The following is a 19,895-nucleotide window of genomic DNA, read 5'->3' on the forward strand; positions in this document are numbered from 1 at the left end:
CCACCACTTCATGGTGCCTGGTAGTTTCCAGGGTTTGCTGGTACATGCATATTGTGACAGTCATCACTGCTTATAAGTAATATGTATTTCTGAAATGATCTATGTAATCCCAACTTACTACACAAATATAGTCATATTTCTCACACACACTCACAAAAAACAAAAATACCTCTCTGACACTTACTTTCCCCCCTTTTGGTCCCTTCATACCAGGAATACCTCGTGGGCCCTAGAAGGAATAGAAGAAAAAGAAAGAAAGAAAGAAAGAAAGAAAGAAAGAAAGAAAGAAAGAAAGAAGGAAAGATTTAATATAATGCAAACACACTGGTTTATCAGCTTGCCCCAATATCTTTCCTTATCACCTTTGACTAATCAGAGGATTTTATTTTGTTCACTTCACTCAAAGAACTGATGCCACATTTCACCCATTTCAACCTATCTCAAACTTAGACTAAAGATCTCACACTTCATGTGTGTTCATATCTACCTCTATTCCCCTGCCTTGATTTCATTTTCCATTATAAAAACAGATGAGGCCCACTAAATCATTAGGAAGGAGGTTAATTATGGAGAAACTGAAAGATGGACAAGGTGAAAAACACGGGAGAGGCAGAACCAGATTTTAACCTGTACTTGAAAAAAAAAGTTCAATTTTAGGAAAGCAGGTGAAAGTCTGGAAAAAGTAGCAACAGAGTAACAGGTGATTCCACTGTTGCAAGGTCTGAAGAGGCATAGTCCCTCAAAATGTGGGGTTTATTCCACATTTAGTATAGTTTCCTTTAGCTCTTTGAAATGCATAATTTTTGTTTCTCATGTTATTGATTATTGCTGTGGTTTTTAATCTCCTGGTCTTTACTTTGACACAACCTGTTCTGTTTCATACTTATTTTGTTTACTGTCTTGGTGATTCCTTGTTTTTCTTGAAATGTGTGAATTTACATTGGATTTGATCTTGTCCATCTCTCACACGACTGTTGTTACTGGGCAACCAGCATCTGAACTAGAAGATAAAATAATGATTTGTCTTAATGTGTAAATTAACCCCAATTTAATGGATAAAAGCAAATTACTAAGGAGTCCTTTCTGACAAAAGTATTTTATGATGAGCGAGTCCTGATCTACGGCATGTGTGGGGTAGGGTGGGAAATGGTCTCCTGATAAAAGCACACATCTCCGGAAGGGGAGGGCGGCAGCTTCCTAGATACCCTCTTATGTTATTCTGGAAGGATCCAGACAGAGGCAATGAATGAAAGACATCTAATCACCATTGCAGTGATCTCCACTGCAAGTCCCAGTCACCTCAGGGGCTGCTTTCTGCCATGTTCTCTCGGTCACTCACTTTGAAGGAGCTGCTCATTGTCATATGGATTCTCCAGCTCCACCTTGATTTGTGTTAGAACTGTAGACTGAGTTCTGTGATTTGGGCCACTGGAGGAGCTCTGGGGCAAGCTCTAAGGTGGTAGCTAGTGAAGATGCCTAACTAGCCATTTGTGGTGTCAGTATGGAGCCCAAGAGGCAATGAGCCATGTGACTGGCTAGCTTTAGTGGTTTGTTGCTCGGGCAGAGAAGGAGAACTGAATGTAGGGGTTAGGGGGAGAGTGGACTCACCAGGAAATGCTGCAGCACTGATAAAGCAGGTCACTTTCTCAGTGAAGGGAAAAAAGATCCATCCCCATCCAAAGAACTAGTGAGCTGGTCAGATGAAGTCTGACTCATGACTTGGTGACTGACTGATCAGACTTTGCTTGAACAACATCGAGGGGGTGGATGGGAGAGTCTAGAAAAAGCCTCCCACAGAGTGTGGCACTTAGTGTTGCCACTTGACGGAGTGTGTGGGGAGCAGTGGAGGTTCCCCACAGCCTGAGAAAGGCCCTCAGGTGGCCTTGTTGGTGGCGCTTGGGGCCAGCCTGGCTCCTGCTTGAAAAGCAGTGAAAATCAATGCACTAATGTGTCATTCATTTCTTTATCAGCAGTAATCCAGAGGTCACAACACCACATACTTATGAAGGATATTCAAATGAGGTATCGTATGCTACAGGGAAATAAATAGAGCAACTGTTCTTCTGCTCAGTCTTGCCACAATTTGACTGAGCATCCAGAATTACAGGCTACACAGAAGACGTTTGTTCACAAGGCTAAATTGCAAGGCTGTGACATGAAAGCCCTGTGCCCTTTGGTGTGGAGGGTTGAAATTCAGTATAAAGACTTTGCAACTGCAAAGTGCAGCTCCAAGAAGGAGTTTACAGCTATGGCATGGATCCCTCAGGAGTGTCTCACAAGAAGGCAAGAGATTTCCTCTTCCTTATCATCCTGTTTCCTCCCCTCTGTTTCGGATGGTATGCCATCCTCTTCATCTTTTACATGAATCATAGACCCTAACTAGAAGCTGAATCCCTTGTGGCCAGATCTACAAAGCAAAATGAATGAGTAAGCCCTCATTCAAACTGTACATGCAATATTTAGTCCATGAACACAACAGTGCATAAAATTATGTATCATTAGCATTTCCATATGTATAACGTGATTCTATCTTACTGACATCCTGCTCAGAGCTTTAGAACAATGAAGGTTTCCTAAAATATTTTCCAGTTATTTATATTTCAAAATTCTGAGCTGTGCTTCATGTCCATGATATAATCAGCTATTTTTTTTTAATAACAGAGGGTGGGGTGGGTTTTATATTCTTTTTGTTTACGGATTCAGTGTCCATCACAAAATCAGCAGGTTTATCAAGAGGATATAGATGACAAGAATCAAGAAGTGCCATTTTTCCTTTGACTTCCACAAGGCTTCCAAACCCTAGGCCCTGTTCTCTGGATCATATTGAGTCAAAGCTTTATAAAATTCCATTTTCATTTTATTATCTATGGTGACCATCCATAACCTGCAAGGCAAGAAAGTTAGTCTCCCAGCAACCATACTTTTTGTCACCATGTTATTTCTGCCCTCTCCCACTCTATTAAAAATGCAGAGATCAAAACACCCATTCAAACAACCCCCTACTTTCATTCCAAAAGGAAGTACTAACCTGGGGGCCTGGAGGCCCTGGAGGACACACAGTTTCTACACATGGAGACTGTATTATCTGAAGATCTTGGCATAAGTTTTTCAGATCCATTGATAGCAAAATCTAAAAAGTTTTTAAAGATGAGAAATTACTAAATGATGTAGCCAAAGGCTACGGCTTTGACCAGGCGCAGTGTGTGTTGTCAAGTGATCCTTATCCGCTCTCAAAGATCATTTGGGGATTGATTCAGCTGAACTTCCCAGCTTCCACACAGCAATATAGGATCAGGATTAATATCATTAATATGGAGGACAAGGCTATCAGTGGCTACTAGCAATGATGGCCATATATTACCCCTGGGAAACTTGAGTGGGAGAGTATGATTGCTCTCACATCCTGTCTGTGGGGTTCCCGCAGGGCCACTCTGCCTATCTGGTCTGGAACGCTGGATAAGACAGGCCTTTAGTCTGAGCCAGCAAAGTCCTTTGTATGTTCTTACTATAGCACATATGCCCCAGCTGGAATGGGATGTAAGTCTATTTTGCTCATAGCAGATGCTTCCCAAAATAGCCTCTTCTAATAATGCAGCCTGCATGACAGTGTAATACAGACTGTGTGAATTCCGCTGTTAATGATATTCAATGGATATGCATGCCCTGCAAGAAGCCAAGTTCTGCTCCTTGCACAGTCAGTGGGAAAAGAGTTATGTCAGACAGCAGATTCATGCAGAATCAAATTAGTTCATCTATCAAACTGCAATTACAGAACATATAGCCACAGAAAGGAAGAGAGGCTGAGATGATCCTTCATCAATTATTGCTTGCTGAGCCAGCAGTGTCTGGCCATCAAGACAGTATAAAAACAGAGAGACAGAATAATGGAAAACATTGTCCTTTCCCCTTTTAAAAGAAGTAAAAAAATGTTTCACATGTTGGGAATTGCAGCTTAATAGTACTTAATAGAAATTCTGTACATCTCATCATAATGTGGGAACACTGTGGGCAGGTGGCCTGTTCAGTCTGTTGCCCAGGTGCTAACTTGTGATGGACAACTTCAAGGACCCAGCTCTCCCTTCCTATGGTTCTTTATCTTAGCCCAGAATTGGACAGGCCAGCCTTTCAAACAAAATATGGTTATTGGACAGCCCTTCAAATAAAGAAGACACATGATGACTTCCTCAGCATAGATATGCCTATTGTATATCCGGATGCACCTCTTAATCCACACCACACTTCCAAAGAAACAATAATTAATATTACTTAAGACATCAAAAGAAAACATCAAAAGCAGTCTGTTCTCTCTCTCTATTACAAAGGCTAAGATTGCACATATAGGCTAGCTAATTTACATTAAAATATTTCACATTATGTACCCTTGGCACAATGTTCTTTGATGCTGGCTAGCTCATATTTCTCAGTTGCTTCACGCAAAATTTATTATGGAAATCCATTGAGCAGAATTATTTAATTTACAAGAGTTCTTTCCTACTTTATTTTCTGAATTCTGATGTGATGGACATGATGAAGGATGGACTGGCATGAGATCTGTGGTTTTGATTATTGTTTATTGTTACACTCATGGCCAAACTACACATTCTGCTAATCTGATTGGTGCAGCTGCACCTGCTATTTTTCTTTACTTTTGTGTTAGCATGTGGGACCATGGTGCTTCTGGAGAGGAGTAGTTAAGCTTCCCCACCCCAAGGTACCCATTTCTTTCCTGAAACTTTATCCCACCCCATTGAAGGCAGTTTTAAACAGAAGGGAAAAAAGTATTCAGTGAAGAACACAGATCCAAAGAAAAGATGCATTCCATGTAAATGTGCCAAAAGGTGCTGGCACATGTATCTCCAGTTATTGGAATATCAAGGTGACCCCCTTTCTTGACAAAATGTTCCGTGATGCTGTCCAGCTCCTAATACAGTTCTTACAGAACTCTTACAGTAATACATTCCTTGGAGTACTTCCCATAGTCTTATGTGATGTTGAATAGCTCTCAACAAAGACCTGGCCCCTTTAATTTAACCCCTTTTAAAGAGTGAGGGTTCACCCTTCAAGGACAGAGTTAAAAGGAAAAAAGTCTCTATTCTTTTTGTTAAATCCCAACAAAGTTCTAACCTTTCAGAGGGAAAAAAGGAGAAATCTCCTGATGGATCATGGTCTTAATCTGGATTGGAACTGCACATGCTTACGTGTACCTTAAGAAAAATAGCTGCATCTGCCATACTGACATGATAGCAGACCATGTTATTTGATCCCGAGAAGCCTCTACAGGGAATAGGTAAAATAACACCTTGAAAAAGTTTGGGACCAAAATTCTAACCAGTAGAAATGCAAGCTGGACTAGCCAGAGTAAAGCTTCTGGATGCTATATAAAGACATGTATGTTAGGTTAAACTTTTTTGGATAGTTTGTTGAAATTATAGGGTAGTAAGAATTCCAAAGGAGAAAGGAACTTAAAAATCACAATAAGCTTTTACAAATACACTATAGGTCAGGGGTCCTCAAACTTTTTCAACAGGGGGCCAGTTGAAAGGTGCTGGCAGTGAGTGAGGGACAGCAAGGCAGTGCTGGCAGGGGGGCACGGGCCAGTGAGGGGGTGGGGAGCATGCACGCACGTGCAGAGAGGGCAGGGGGCACGCCGGCGAGGTGGGGTTGAGCTCACACAGCGAGGGAGCAGCGGGCGCACGTGGAGATCATTTTCTCTGAGCAAGTCCAAAACGATCTCCACATGGGCAAGCTGCCGCTGGGTACGTGCATGGCGAGGTGGCGGCTTGCTCACACAGAGATTGTTTTCTCCTAGTGAGTTCAAAATTATCTCCGCGCGAGCAAGATGTTGCCTTGCTGTGCATGCACGTGCAGTGAATCCAAAACCTCTGAGGGGGGCCGGCTAAATGGCCATAGCAGGCCGGATCTGGCCCATGGGCCGTAGTTTGAGGACCCATGCTATAGGTAATGTAAGAATTCAGTTCCATGCATCGTGTTTATTGACCCCCTTCTTCCCTGAATGGAATAACTTTACCTTCTCCTAAACAAGAGAGACTTGATGCCACTAAACACATATCAGATAGAGCAATGTCTGGTCAAGCTATCAAAATAGTACAAGATCTGTCCCTGTGACTGCTAATTTTTTAAAATGTACTTTTGTTAATGTGAAGGAAACTGTTGGCTGCCATCCTTCTGACCTCTCTTAAAAGTGATACTCTGTTAAAGAGAGAGAGAGAGAGAGAGAGAGAGAGAGAGAGAGAGAGAGAGAGAGAGAGAGAGAGAGAGAGAAGGTGCTGGCTGGTAGATAAGGGGTGAGGAGTTGCAGTTCGACAATATCTGAAGGAAAAGGTTGAAGACGCTGTCTCAGAACAAAATCTTTCCGTGTTTAGAAAGAAAAAGTCTGGCAACTCCCAGCATTCCCTCTAAACAGAAACAGGATAGCACTCTTAGATGGTTACCTGTTAAGTCTTTATGTTGATGCATTATCAATACAATTATCAAACCATTTCATTGTTCTAAAATAAAAATACATATTTTAAAATGGTTTACTAAATTCCTATGGAGTCCTATCTCATGTCTATTCAGAAATAATACTCAGTAACTTCAGTGGGGCTTACACCAAAGGAAAAGTATAGAATCGCAGCCTTAATTTATGAGGATGGAACACACACACACACACCCCTGCCCCCTCCTAATAAGTTACTGCTCTTGTCACCAGGCTTTATGTCTCTTTATTGTGGCATGAAGGTTTCTTAGAATTGCTAAGGAAGGCCAAGCCATCATCTTTACCAGAAACAAAAAGCTGGAAATGACACTTACGGAATTCCATTCCTGTCTGAATGGTGATGGGGGAAATAGCAGTGGTGGTGGTGGTGGAGGAGGAGGAGGAAGGGCAAGGAGACAGCATGCTCGGTTATTATTAATAATCCGTTTCTTCTGGTCCAGGCAAGGCAGGGCTGTTGAAAAGGAACAGGTATGTATTCATTATGGGCTCAGAATCTTAATTAATGTTCTTCGAAAGACATGCAAAGAAACATTGGGCATGATTGCAGAAGTACACACATCACATATACAGAACCAGGCCTGGTGTGATCAAGGCCTACCCTACCATTAGTAAAAGTGGCATGGCTGCCTCAAGCAGCTAAATTTGGGGTGATATGAAAGGGCTGGAAGTTGTTGACTGCTTCATTTATTCTTGAGGAATTTCTACTGCCTATGAAAAGGATTTTGGCCTCATGTGCCAAAATAACTTGGCTTACCTTGGGTAGTATGTACCTTAACTTATGAGGAGGAAGAGGAGACAGAAAAATAATCATTTGCTCAGAAAGCTAATGTTTTGGGCCAGCCCTGCCCATTCTGCCAAGTAAGAAATAAAAGAAACCCTAAAATAGAATGAACGTTTTAAAATGGCTTAAAATAAATTCCTCTGCCACCCCTTTACGGTGTCACATAAGTTCACTCTGCTGCATGGCATGACTAGTCCTACTTCATGGAGAAGGGGTGGCAATGGAAGAATGCTTTGCTCCAATTCAACGAAGAAAACCATAGAAAATAAAGCAATACACATTTAAAAGAATACATGCAATACATGTTGATAACGTTTCTTGAAGGCTGAAAGGGATGGAATCGCCACAGATCAAATTTAAGCTTAGCCACAAAAATAGCTCTCAGTTCTCTCATTTCAGTCCAATCGACCCAGTTCACTTGATGAAAGTTCCCATGATTTGCTAAGCATGGATCATTTGGGAGTGTGCCAGAACAAACAAGTGTGCTTCCTACCTGCCCACCCACTTTCCCTTTAAATTAACAACATGTGCATGTTTTATGATGTGCAAACCCACATCATAACTCTGGGTGGTTTAAGGGGTAAGCAACCTAGAGTTAATCATGGTTTATTATTAACTCTGAGTTGCTTAACTCCTCCAAACCTGAAAGTTTCTTGGTCCCCAAGTGACAAAAGGTCTCAGGAATGGGACAATTCTGTGTTTTAACTTAAAGTGAAAATATTGTGGAAGAGGTTGGAAAGTAGGTAGCATGGCCGTTTGCATGCCTTCTCACTAACTCCTGGATTAATCTACTCAAGAAGGGACCTTCAGTAAGAAAAGGGGTTTCATCTCTAGAAGGTGATTTCTTAGGGATCATCCCACCATGATTTTTAGGGATCACCCCACCACTCCCACACATCACATTCACTCCAGGGTCTCTTGAACTTCTGTGTAGCATTTTCAGGGGGCTGAAGGAGGTGCTGTGGGAGAGAACAGTGATAGACAAATTTACCCCACATAATTCATTATTTACTCATGAAGACTGTCCTCCCTTAACTCAAAATCTCATTCCACAAGCACGATACTGAGGAGCATCTTGGAATTACATACTGCCCCATGGCATTGTTCATTGCCATGTTATGCCCTGTTTCTGACTGACCTGCCTGTGTGGTGATGTCACCTAGCACCACTGTGAAGATGGACCCTGCAGACTGCTCCTCACTGCAGAAGCAGTTAAGAAGACTGTGTCAGGTAAGATTGGGGGGTGGGATCTATTTGGTAGAAGGACTGAGAATTTGGGGAAGGGACTCTGTACACTACTTTGCTGCATATGCTGCAAGGTACACAATCTATTCCCAGCTTTAAAGTGAATTCATCATACCATCAATCCACACTCACTACAAAGGTGAACGTTCTGAACGTTCTGAATGGATGAGTGCCAACCAATGGAGCAAATCATTACATAATTTGGCCGCATCATAGGAAAGAGGGAGTGGGGAAGTTCTCTTCCACCAGGACAGTTGATCCAACCCATTATTCATCAATGGTAGTTACATAACACACAACAGATGAAGTGGCAGCATGTTAATATTTTAAGCAGCATGCAATGCCAGAAGAGATTGCAAATTACTTGGGAAAGACCCATTCTTTATTCACTGGCCTATCTCCTTAGTAAAGGTGGTGCTTTCTCAGCTAAAAGCATTTCCCTTGTCTTACAGAATTTAATACACACCCCAAAGACCTTTTGCAAAAGGCAAAGTATGTACCAAATCAACTGGCTTAGTGCCACATCCTTTTTCCTGTGGTGGTCGACCAAATGCTTCCTGAAAGTCCACAAACAGGAAGTGAGTGCAGTATGTTGTTTCTGTTTGTGCTTCCCAAAAAGTGGCATTCAGGGGCATGCTACCTCTGACATTGGAAGGAATAAGTAGTCCTCATGGCTGCTAGCTATTGAAATTTTTCCCCTTCATAAATATGTTTAATCTTCTTTTCAAGCTGTCCAAGTTGGTGGCCATCGCTACACTGTGAGAACAAATTCAGTAGAGTGACTATGCCACATCTTTCCATCTGCCTGTATCTTCCACCATTTAGCTTCCCTGAGTAAGTCCATATTCTAGTACTTTGAGAGAAGGAGAAAAATGTCTCCCTCTCCATTTTCTCCACAACACGCTCAATTTTATACACCTCTGTTATGGATGGCCAGAGGACTGGATTCTTATTTTACAGAAGATGACTCTCAATTTGAAGAACTGTCACAGGGCCCTCCCTATTTGAAGGTATCTGCTTTTTGATAGGAAGTCCAGTCCAAGCCTGGGTTAAAGTCAAAGAATAAGGAGGGTGGTCAGGGACTTTGAAGTCAGCCATCAACATGTGATCCTTGAGCAGGACTCTATAGCCTGGTTCCCTTATAATAAGAAACCACCACAAGTTTCCTCAGGGAATGTCTTCTTGTGGTGGCTGTGGCCATTTTGAATATTTGAGGTACAGCAGGACACACCATAGTTTTTCGTTAGATGTGAACCTGGCAGGAGTGGTCTCTTGGGGTGGTTGAAAGTCACCTTCAGCCCTAAAACATCCCTTGGATTCTGCGTGGCTTCTCAGCTACCCCAATAACTTATGCTTGCTAGGTTTTCATGCAATGGAAAGCTTACATTCACATCTGCTGCACCCCAAATATTCAAAATGGCCACCATGATGAAAAACCCCATAGGGAAATGAACCCATGGCAAATTCTCATTACATCTGAAATAAATTTGAGTAAGTACACAGATTATGTTTTTGTTTTTTCCCACTATTGTGAGAGGTATGTTTTTCTTAATTATAGTACTTATTTCTATTTTTGCATATAAATAAACCATAGACAAATTAGTATCCTCTTTCCCCCTCTTTACTGAGTCATTTTTTTTCTTTTTTGAAGGAGCATAAATGGCCACCCTAACCATGTCCCAGCTTGCTCGCCTTTTTTTCTAAGTGAAAGCAACCCAAACAACTGCAACCTTTTCTCATAGGAGAGCTTCCACACAGCCTTGAACATCCTGCCCCCCCGCCGCACCCTGCCCCATTTTGAGAAATTAAGCTTGGATACGAACACTTCTCAACTGAGTAACAAGTTGCTCCTCCCTTTTCTGAATCACACCTTGTGTGGCACATTCAGTGAAAGGTCATATGAAATCCACCAGGCAGAAAAACCCAAGCAACCTTTGATCCAGCATGGGTGATTCTCAGCGGTCAAAGAAGAATGTCGTCAAGCGTCCAACTTAAAATGCACTGGAGTCACAAGGCAAACAAATAGCTGCTATTAAAAGGCCAATGTATAATATAATTGCAATTCTTTTCCAGGAACATATTCACGTATTTAGCATCATCAGTGTTTCCCAGCTTCCCTACTGCTCAGTATCAACCACAGGATTTCCTTAACTAGATATCTTTCCTTTGGATGTGGCCCAGTTCTCTGCCTGACTATGCAGCACTGGTCCTTTTGCTGGAGAAAACTAACATCACATGGAGGATTACACTCTGTGGCTGAAGAGCTTTATCATAGCTTTCACAATACTGTAGTCTTTTTTATATAAAGAATATGTTATTAATTTTCCGAATATATCAAGTTGGAGTCAAGCTGCTGACAGAAGGAGGCTCATTTAATATTCTCCCCCTTTTACTTTACAGATATATGTATAGGTGGAATCCAAAGGCTGCCTGGAGATTTTCTTTGTGGTTCTTCCTAATGGGAAAAGATTTTTAGGATACAACCCTAATCATGCTTAGTCAGAAAAGAATCCTACCAGTCATGCAAGGAGTTGTAGGCCTTTTTAAAGTCTAAAGATGCACCAGATTGCATCCTCGGGGCACAATCCAAGGAGGAAGCCCATAACCTTCCAAACTTGGAAGTTTATGGGCATCCTGTGCAAAGCAGGAGAAATGCAGAGGTAAGCGATGCCTCTGTGCTGCTTCCACCCCGCAAGGCAGATAAATAGCTAATTTTGACTATCTAACTGTGATACTTCAGCAGGGAGGGAAGTCCAGATACTTTGTATTTTGGTGATGCCAGTCTTTTCCTTTCCCTGCTTCCTAAATCCCTTCTCCAAGTTCGGTCTTATGACTTTGGAAAAGCAGCCAGGTAGTTCTTTCTGCACTGCTTGTGAGAGGGGAAAGGATCCAAGTGTGGATCCCCAGATGCAAGATCAGAACTCTTTTCAAAAAAACTCCTATGGCCCTCTTGTCACTTGCCGTAGGATTGCTCTGCCTGTCTCTTTTCCATAATCCAAGAAAAAGTTTTGATTTGACAGATGCACTGCCTATGTCCTTTATTTGTATATTAAATATTGTATAAAACTCACACATTTTGACCTTTCCTTGAGCTACTTTAAAGCACCCTCATGACAGCTCTTCCTGCTTCAGTTCTCCCCTGCAGAGGAAGGCAGGACGTGCTCCAATGGAGCAAAGCTCAAGGAACCAAGGTTCCATTTAGATGCCAGGAAGCATTTTCTGACAGTTAGGACCCCGGGGGTGTGGAATGGGCTTCCACGAGAGGTCATTGAGGCCCCATTGGTGAGAGTGTTCAAAGATAGGCTGGACATGCACATGGTGGGCATGTCGTGAGCGGAGCCGGCTGGAGCCGGGGGTCAGACTAGATGGCCCAGGAGGCCCCTTCTGACTCGCTCTGTTTCTATCTCCTGCAGCAGTCATTCCAGCAATCAGTACTGAACGAGACCAAAAGGAAGAGCAAGGCCGTTTCGTGAGCCTTGCTAAAAAAAAAAAAAAAAAAAAAAAAAGTGGCCTTTTCCCTTCTTCCCTGTCTTGTATGGACAGCTCTTCCTTGTATGATGTATCTTTTTAGATTGCAAGCCTTCAGTGGGGACTGTCTTGAATAATAATGCCTATTCCTAAAACTGGGACTCGGGGCAACTGACAATGTTAAAAACATATACAGTTAAAACATCAATACAAATATACAACAGTTAAAATATATATTTGTATTTAAGCAAATAATTGATGCTGCTGAAGCTACTCTGGAAACAGAAGGAGTGATTCAGATGAATAATTTGAGTTGATATGTCAATTTTCTGCCATGGCAGTTTGACACAGATCCATTGGAAAATACTTCAATGCTGAAAGCTCTTCAGTTTCCAACTTGTAGCTATTACGCTGAGAACTGCTATCAGTATGAACTCATTCAGTTCTTTAGATGCTACATTTGCATCATGATCTTCCCATGCTGTTAATTGTAATATTTTCAACATCATTCTGGTATTTGGCACAATGGTTTTCAATAAAGGTTTAAAAAACCTTAATTCATTAAGGGCTCAGCAATATATATGCAGGAAACAGTATCACTTCCAATGCAATATTAGTCTAGTTCCCCTGAATCCTAAACAAAACATAAAAATCATTGCTTCAACACTGTTCTAGTGAATGCTCTCCATGCTGAATCTGAAAGAACTGATCGGAGTTACAGATCCGCAACTCCAAATTATGCAAATAATGGAAAAATTATTTAAATCATATACCAAATTGCCCTTTAGTATCTACTGCCTCTTGCAACAGCAGATCCTACAGTGTCATCATTTCGCCTAAGGTGATAACATGAACCACAACACCATGAATCATAGTCTTGAAAATGAAACACAAACAGCACCCACCAAGGTGCAGTATGAACAAGAGTAGTATTATTAGAAAGAGTTGTCCTCTGGAGAAAATATATTAAAGTGACCTCCAGAAACGGATGCCTCCAGAACTGTTGCCACCAACTGTTGCTTGCTGCAATGTAACCGCATGAAACTGCAGAACCACAATCACATGCTTGATCCCGTAATCTAACACCCTGAAGCATTTCCTCTAGAAATGATGTTTCAGCACCAAGAAATCCGCTTGGCTGGGACTGACCAGCTCATTCACAATTTCCAGGAATAACAGGGCCATGTACTAACTAGAGTTAGATGAAAGCTGGGAAGTTACATTTCATAAATCCACATAGTTCTTGTTCCCAGCAAGATATGAGTGGCCGTTCCTTGTAAAAAAAGATATGAGCGACACTCCATGTAAAAGTAGTGAAGTGGCTGCCCTGCATTTCCTTCCAATTTGAAGTTACCTACTGTTTGTGACATGCATTGCCATGGGAAGGCATGTGGGGACAAGAATGCAAGGACCCTAAGGCTACTGTTTTTCAAATGTATCTGGAAAATAGCTGAGTTTATTTTTGTCATGATAGGAAAAATCAGTCATTGTTCAGGAATGCTGTTTAGTATGGCTAAGCTTACGCTTGGCAAGCACAGTGTTTAAATTAGGGTCTTCCAAAAAGCAGTTCTCCCTGGTTGCCAGATAGAAATAATTATCTGGGATCCCAGGCTTATATCAACTATACACGTAAAGAGAGGATTCAAGTACACTAAAAATAAATGGGGCTTCCCCTCCTTTGGTGCAAGGTCTATGGTATGACATTAAACATTTACCATATGATAAGTTCAAATGGACAAAAAGGGGTCAGCAGCAACCCTTTTCAATGTTTTGGAAAGATTCCCCACCTGCTAGCCCTGCTTCTTCCTGCCACCTCAGCTCCCTTCCATCCCAGCCAGCATGGTCAACAGTCAGAAAAGCCAGGACTTGTAGTCCAACAGCTCTGGAGCACACCAGACTGGGAAAAGCTGCTTTTCCTTGAGCTACTCACTGTATGTAGTTTGGCTCATGCAAGCAGGTCCAATGCAGCAGGTTACCTCAAGTGACAGATGCAGGGGAACAGGGGAGAAGGCAGCAAAGGGTGAGAGTTGAGTGTGTTGGGCAGGCCACCCTGCACCCCAGAGCTAGAGCGTTGAAGGAGCCTGATGAGCTTAACTGACACTATTTGCTTTTTGTAAAACTGCTTGCTTTGGAGAGGAAAAAGGGAAGGCAAAAGAATGCTGATAAAGTAAGACAAAGAGGTAGTGTGAAGACGGTGCAAGGTCTGGCACTCAGTGATCTCACTCCCCCCCCCCCCCAGAGATTACACATAGATAAACATGCATGAGGTCAGATATGCAAGGGTCAGGCAAACCCTGAGAGGGGATTGGGTGAGGGAACAATGGGGCGAGATTAAGGAAAAAGGTATAAGGATGAGTTGGTGAAATGTGTGTGTGTGTCCCTTCCTGCCTGTGTGTAGGGAGTGGACACCCGGTTGCTCTGCTCAGCTGAATAAAGAAACTGAACGAATCTCCGCCTGACTGAACCTCATTGGCACTTGGTTTAGTGGGTCTGTAAGTTACCTGGCTAGCAGGGACCCCAACGGTGTGGCCCTCAGGAGTGCCATTCCTTGGTAGAGTCAAAGCAAGACATCTGTCAGTCTGGTAGGCTTTCATATGTGGAACCCGGAAGCAGGAGAAAAGAAGGGACTTCTTGTCTTTTGCAGCAGGCAGTAAAACATTTGGTGTTGATCTTGCACGCACAGAAGCAAGCACCTGAGGTCTTGCTGATCATGGTGGAGAGGAGGCCCTTAAAGAGTCTTTTGCCTACATTTCTCCCATACAGGTCAACACTCGTAATCTGCATGGGAGATCCTTATGCTTGGGGCCAGATGGGGCCAGCACTAGAGGCTGAGTGATTAGATACTTGTCTGTACCACGTATTCGTATTTGCATGCAAGCTAGTGACACTCAAGCACATCTACATCCTGTCGGTGTCAGGAAAGGAGCTGTTTCAGGCATCTGATCCCCTGGTGATGAGATTGATGACAAGGCCAGAAGGGAATAGCATGGCTGTGTAGGTGGTTTCATTCAGTAAGCAGAGGGATGTCCTGGAGTGGCAGGGGCTAGACTTTCCTCAAGTTGCTTTCCATACAGTCAGCTATGCAAGTTTATTTGTAGTTTTCCTCCCTCTCTCCACCCCCTTTTTCTTTAGTTTAATGGCTTTTGGATTGAAAGCCTGAGAGCAAGGTGTGCATTTTTGTTTGTTTATTACTCTGCAAGGTGTTGTGGTAAGATCAGGGTAAAATGTTTTAAACAACCAATTAGATGTTACATTGCTTGATGGGAAGAAGAAGGGCTGCTGTCTCCAGGCACTTTTAACAGTACCACTTCACATTTTCCATGCCTTTCCTTCACAGAAAGAGTGTACAAGTAGGAAAGTCTGCCTGTGCTACAAAGAAGCGGGCCCAACATATTGCCTGTGTGCCAGAGCATCCAAAATCCCCCCTCCCTTTTGGGATGGGAAACATTCTAGCAATTACAAATAGGCTTCGGCAAAAGCTGGCCCAATATCCAAATAAGCAGTCATTTGAAATTGCCCTCTATATGCCACTTGTTCACATATTAAAAGTGCTGTAAGGTCCTCCATCTGGTGCATTATAGGAGGCAAGTCTTTATCCTTATGATGTTGTAATCTCAGTCTTTTAGCTGGAACAAGGGCAAGTACAGTCCATTTCCTCTTCCATTTGTTAATTTCTATGGAGCCAGCAATTTACAAGTCAGTGTACATTACTGAATATTAAAGACTGCTCCAGCATGACAATTATCTGTGCCATAACCTCCTCCCAAAAAGCAGCAACTGGTTGCCAAAACATATGCTTAAAAGAAGCATTACTTGTATTGCATCCGCAGTAAATGGCTGAATTAGAAATCACTGATTAAAGAGATGTCACAGGTGTCCAACAGCCATGAAACAAAAGGTTTTGTGAATGATGCCTAGAGCCATAGATAAGACATACAGATACCAGTGTGGCAATCCACTAATGGGCTATCTTGTGGAGGTGCCCACAGTAGTTTCTCAAATTCCCAAAGTTTCTCAAATTCATTGCCAAATGTCCTGAATCTCTCATTTGGGTGGTTTTACTAGGGTGGCCACTTACAGTTGTCAAAAAACAAATTCATCAGAAAAGAGGACAAAAGAGCCTAGCACTTAGCATATCATTTGCACCCTCTTTGTAAACTATTTGTCTGTACCTCCCATCGTAATGAGGAAGACTAGCAAGATGACCTGTGAACCTGCACCATTTGATCTGTATATCTTTGTGGCTGATGGGCAACCCCAAGGTCCCTGGCTGTCCTTTGTTGTGATTCTTTGACTTTAAACCCTACTTGCATCAGACAGCCTAACAATAAGATGACATCTTTAAACATAGGACTGCCCACTTAGAGCTCTTCAGCTCTTCAAACAGATGATTACTGTTATCAGGCTACCACATGCTATCCAATGCTATCAAATGTGAGGCAGAATCCCTATACAGACACCATTTCTGTGTTTCTTTACTGAACCAAGCTAGCAAAGGCCAGGATTCCCCACTCCCCACACTGCCCCATAGGGGACAATGCTTCTTAGTGCCCCTAGTTCAATAAATTGCCTTTCTGTGTGAATCAGTGCTTGAAGGCATTCTGCTGAATGAGTCCCTGAGAGGAGTTTCCTTGACTTTTTGGTTAACAGGACTCAGGTAAAGAAACAATGTGAATATTTCTCTGTGACTAACAGCAGCACCTTTCCAGAACAAGCTCTCTAGGGACGGACGCGTGTTAGCAACCTGCTTTCTGCTTTGTTTCTTGTCTCTTTTTTACAACTGCTACCATGAACTCTCAGTCCACCTGAATCTGGAGTGAATGTGTTCTTCCAATGTATGGTGCAGAAACTTGGAAACATGGGAAACTGACCAATAACTAAGCTCCCAAGTCAGGTTGCCAGTTAACCTCCCTTCCCTACTTCCTGTAGCTTAAAGTGGCCAGTTTCTGGGGGATTTGGGCACATCCCTTTCCACTGAATCCCACATATATTCCCCACTGAAATTGCCATCAACACATTTCTCTCTGTACGCCTTGTTTTGCAGAAGAATTGTGAGGGGTGGCTGCTCCTGACACATATTGGGAAGTCCAGAAATGCTTGCAAAATTGACTGTGAGAGGTGCATGTGTGTTGCCCTCCCCTGCCTTAAAGCCTAGAGTGTAACTCATGCAGTCCAGGTTGATGGGAAGAGGATTTAGTCCAAAACCTCAGGCCCAAATTGGAAGGCATTTTTTTTTCAAAGGAGGCAATAGGGGACAAGGGGAAAGCACAAAGCCACTTTGTTAAAGAAAGAAAACACAAATATTAAGAATCATACTATCTTAGACTGGAACTCTTGAAACAAAATATTAACAAATCCTGGAGTAACCAGTGTCCAGCATCTTTAGATGATTAAGGAGGAGGGCTGACAAGTTAAACAAGAACAAGACTTTCTTAGCACCTTTTGGCCAACAAGATGTGGGTCCAAAGGCCTGAAGTAGATTGCCCTACATACCACACTTGACATATTAATGCATGTGTGTTTCCATGGGCAATGGTAGGGAAGATACATGCCTCAGTCTCTTTGAAAGGAAGGAGGGTATGCCACTTGGGCTGGGGTTATTGTACGTTCACAGTAGGAGACATTGGAATGGCAGATCACAGCTGACTAAGCACAAGGAGCTGACTGAACATGGGACTCCTCATTTGATGCTCCCCAGCATGTGAACCCTACAGTCCGATACAATTTGCTGCCAGAGGCAAAGGCCCCCAATGCACAAGTTTTTCACGTACAGAAACTAACTGGATTACTAGTTAGTGGCAATTACTGATGATGGAACATCTTGAATTGTACATGGGAGCAGCAGAGTACCCAAGGCCACCATTTGTTCCCAAACGCCTTTCTTGGCACCCAGCCTGGTGTCCTACCCTTCCTACTTTTTTAATTAATGCATTTGCTTCATGGCAGCTGCTATTTCTGAGAGATAGGCTTCTGTGGGTGATGAAAAGGGAGTTGCTGGGTTCAAGGGATTTGTTTAATATCTTAGGGCTCAAACTGCATCTCAACAATCTTTGGGGCTATGGTAGTCACCTCAAATTGACAAATGAGCCCTTGGATTACAGGGTGCAGAGTAACTTCGGCAATTCAGGGGGAGTAGTAGAAGGTTGCTATCACTTTGGTATCTCCTGCCTGAGACAGTCATGTCACTCTGTCACTCTCTGGTGGGTGGTGACCACAGAGAAAGCAGTACTGTTTCTGGAATTCCCATCCCTGTGAAGCTTATTTGAAGCCAACTGTACCATCTTTTTGGTCCCAGGTGAAGGCAAGGTTATATGTCAAGGCATTATGGCATGGATAAGTTTAATCCACTCAGTTTCAATACTGAATACTGAATACTGATCCCCTTTCTTTGTAATTTTACGTTGATGTCACTATTTTCTTGGGCATCACCCTTTTAGATTTTAATCTTTTAAATATGCAAATAATTCCTCTGATAGTGTTTAGCTAGTAGATGCCAGTGGATCCAGACGCAGCAGGGCTGTGTTTCCACTCTGGATTTTACTCTCAACTTTTAAGGAACGATCCACAGTACTGAACCAAGTGTGGGGATAGTGTTCAGACCACGGAAAGCTCCTTGAACTTTAGGGTGTGTGATCCAGGGTAGATACACAGCCCCACTGATGTTGGTGCAAACAGCCTGCACAGTGCTTAGCATAGGGCAAATACCCAAGAGAAGACCAATAGGTGAACCTGAAAACCTGTCCAATGTTATACAGCCCCTTTCCTCTGAAAACATTTGTATTTGTTAACCCTCCTTTATCTCTGATTGAATATTATGTTATGCCTGTTCCACCATATTAGATGAAGGTAGGAGAAAATTATATAAATTTTGGATCAGGAAAAAATGTATGTCCTGCTTTTTGAAATTTTATAAATTGGAAGGCAGAGCATCAACTTTCCACAGCAGGACATACATTTTCTTCTTGATGCAATGTATCTTCAATGTCCTGCTTCAGAAAACATGAGTGCTTCTCTATTAATGATGCAATTCTAAGCACGCTTGCTGGGGAGAAAATCCCATCAGTTTACTTAGTCAACACACTTAGGATTGCTCTGGTAGGCTGCAGTCCTGTGTATAGTTACAAGGGTATAACCCTCACAGCACATAGCAGATTATTTATTTTTGATTAACAGTGTATAGGCTCAGGCTGCCTGACAAAGCAATTGTGTAAGTGTGGACAGTAAGTCCCTCTGAGCTAGCATGGCTTATTCCCAGGTTAATGGATGAAAAATTATAGCTCAAGACATTTCTTTTAATCAAAATGAGATATCTATTCCATTTTGTTGCAATATAAAAGCAAGCTTTATGAATGAGTACACCATGGAGAAAGTGCATTGGGTTGAAGCAACTGTTCCAAGTTTCAGTTTAACTGACGCAAATCTAGAATATCTTTCAAGAAAAAAAATCAAGCAAGCAAACAAAACCTAATGGATTGTTATTTTCAGCCTGTGGCATTTGCTCCAGATTAATTTCTAATCACTCCTTTAATAATTTCAGCTATCATGAGGTACCATATAGTTATTATCTATGTTATCTCCATGTATATTACTCACAGTACATCAAAGACTAGATTAAATAACTAGATATCTCTAGAGTCTCATTAGAATATAGAAGCATTGAATTCCACCACAGTTTCAAAAGTCCCTGAATTTAAAAGGATTACTCAGTCCCCAAAGAAGTATGCTAGAAATTAATATTCGTTCAAAGATAGAGAGAAAACCTAACTATGGAATCCCATATGCACTTACCTTGAACTTACTTCTGAGTAGGGAAACATTGAACTACGTGTTGTAAGTCTTATGCACATCTTACTCGATTCCTTAAAGCAGGGAAGGGGAATATGTGCCCTTTAGATATTGTTG

The 19,895-nt window shown here is 42.2% G+C and overlaps 2 protein-coding genes across 3 annotated transcripts in view; both read right to left on the bottom strand.

Annotated features, from left to right (window-relative positions):
• The window catches only part of COLQ (collagen like tail subunit of asymmetric acetylcholinesterase), a 49,885-nt gene that overhangs the window by 28,655 nt on the left and 1,335 nt on the right, over window positions 1-19,895 (bottom strand). Inside the window, exons 2-4 of one of the 2 annotated variants that reach the window (XM_044450691.1) lie at window positions 6,814-6,950; window positions 3,029-3,130; window positions 185-229 (exon numbers count right to left, since the gene is read on the bottom strand). In XM_044450691.1, coding sequence (XP_044306626.1) covers window positions 185-229; window positions 3,029-3,130; window positions 6,814-6,950 — 284 coding nt within the window. Of the gene's footprint in view, window positions 1-184; window positions 230-3,028; window positions 3,237-6,813; window positions 6,951-19,895 lie in introns of those variants that run through there. The other variant, XM_044450692.1, reaches the window with a different exon arrangement.
• The window catches only part of HACL1 (2-hydroxyacyl-CoA lyase 1), a 46,164-nt gene continuing 33,202 nt past the window's right edge, over window positions 6,934-19,895 (bottom strand). The window contains exon 18 of the transcript XR_006416653.1: window positions 6,934-6,950. The gene's annotated coding sequence lies outside the window, so the exon portion shown is untranslated. The remainder of the gene's footprint in view (window positions 6,951-19,895) is intronic.

Source organism: Varanus komodoensis, unplaced genomic scaffold (assembly GCF_004798865.1).
Source record: "Varanus komodoensis strain SLA01 unplaced genomic scaffold, ASM479886v1 scaffold68, whole genome shotgun sequence".
Classification (NCBI taxonomy): domain Eukaryota; kingdom Metazoa; phylum Chordata; class Lepidosauria; order Squamata; family Varanidae; genus Varanus; species Varanus komodoensis.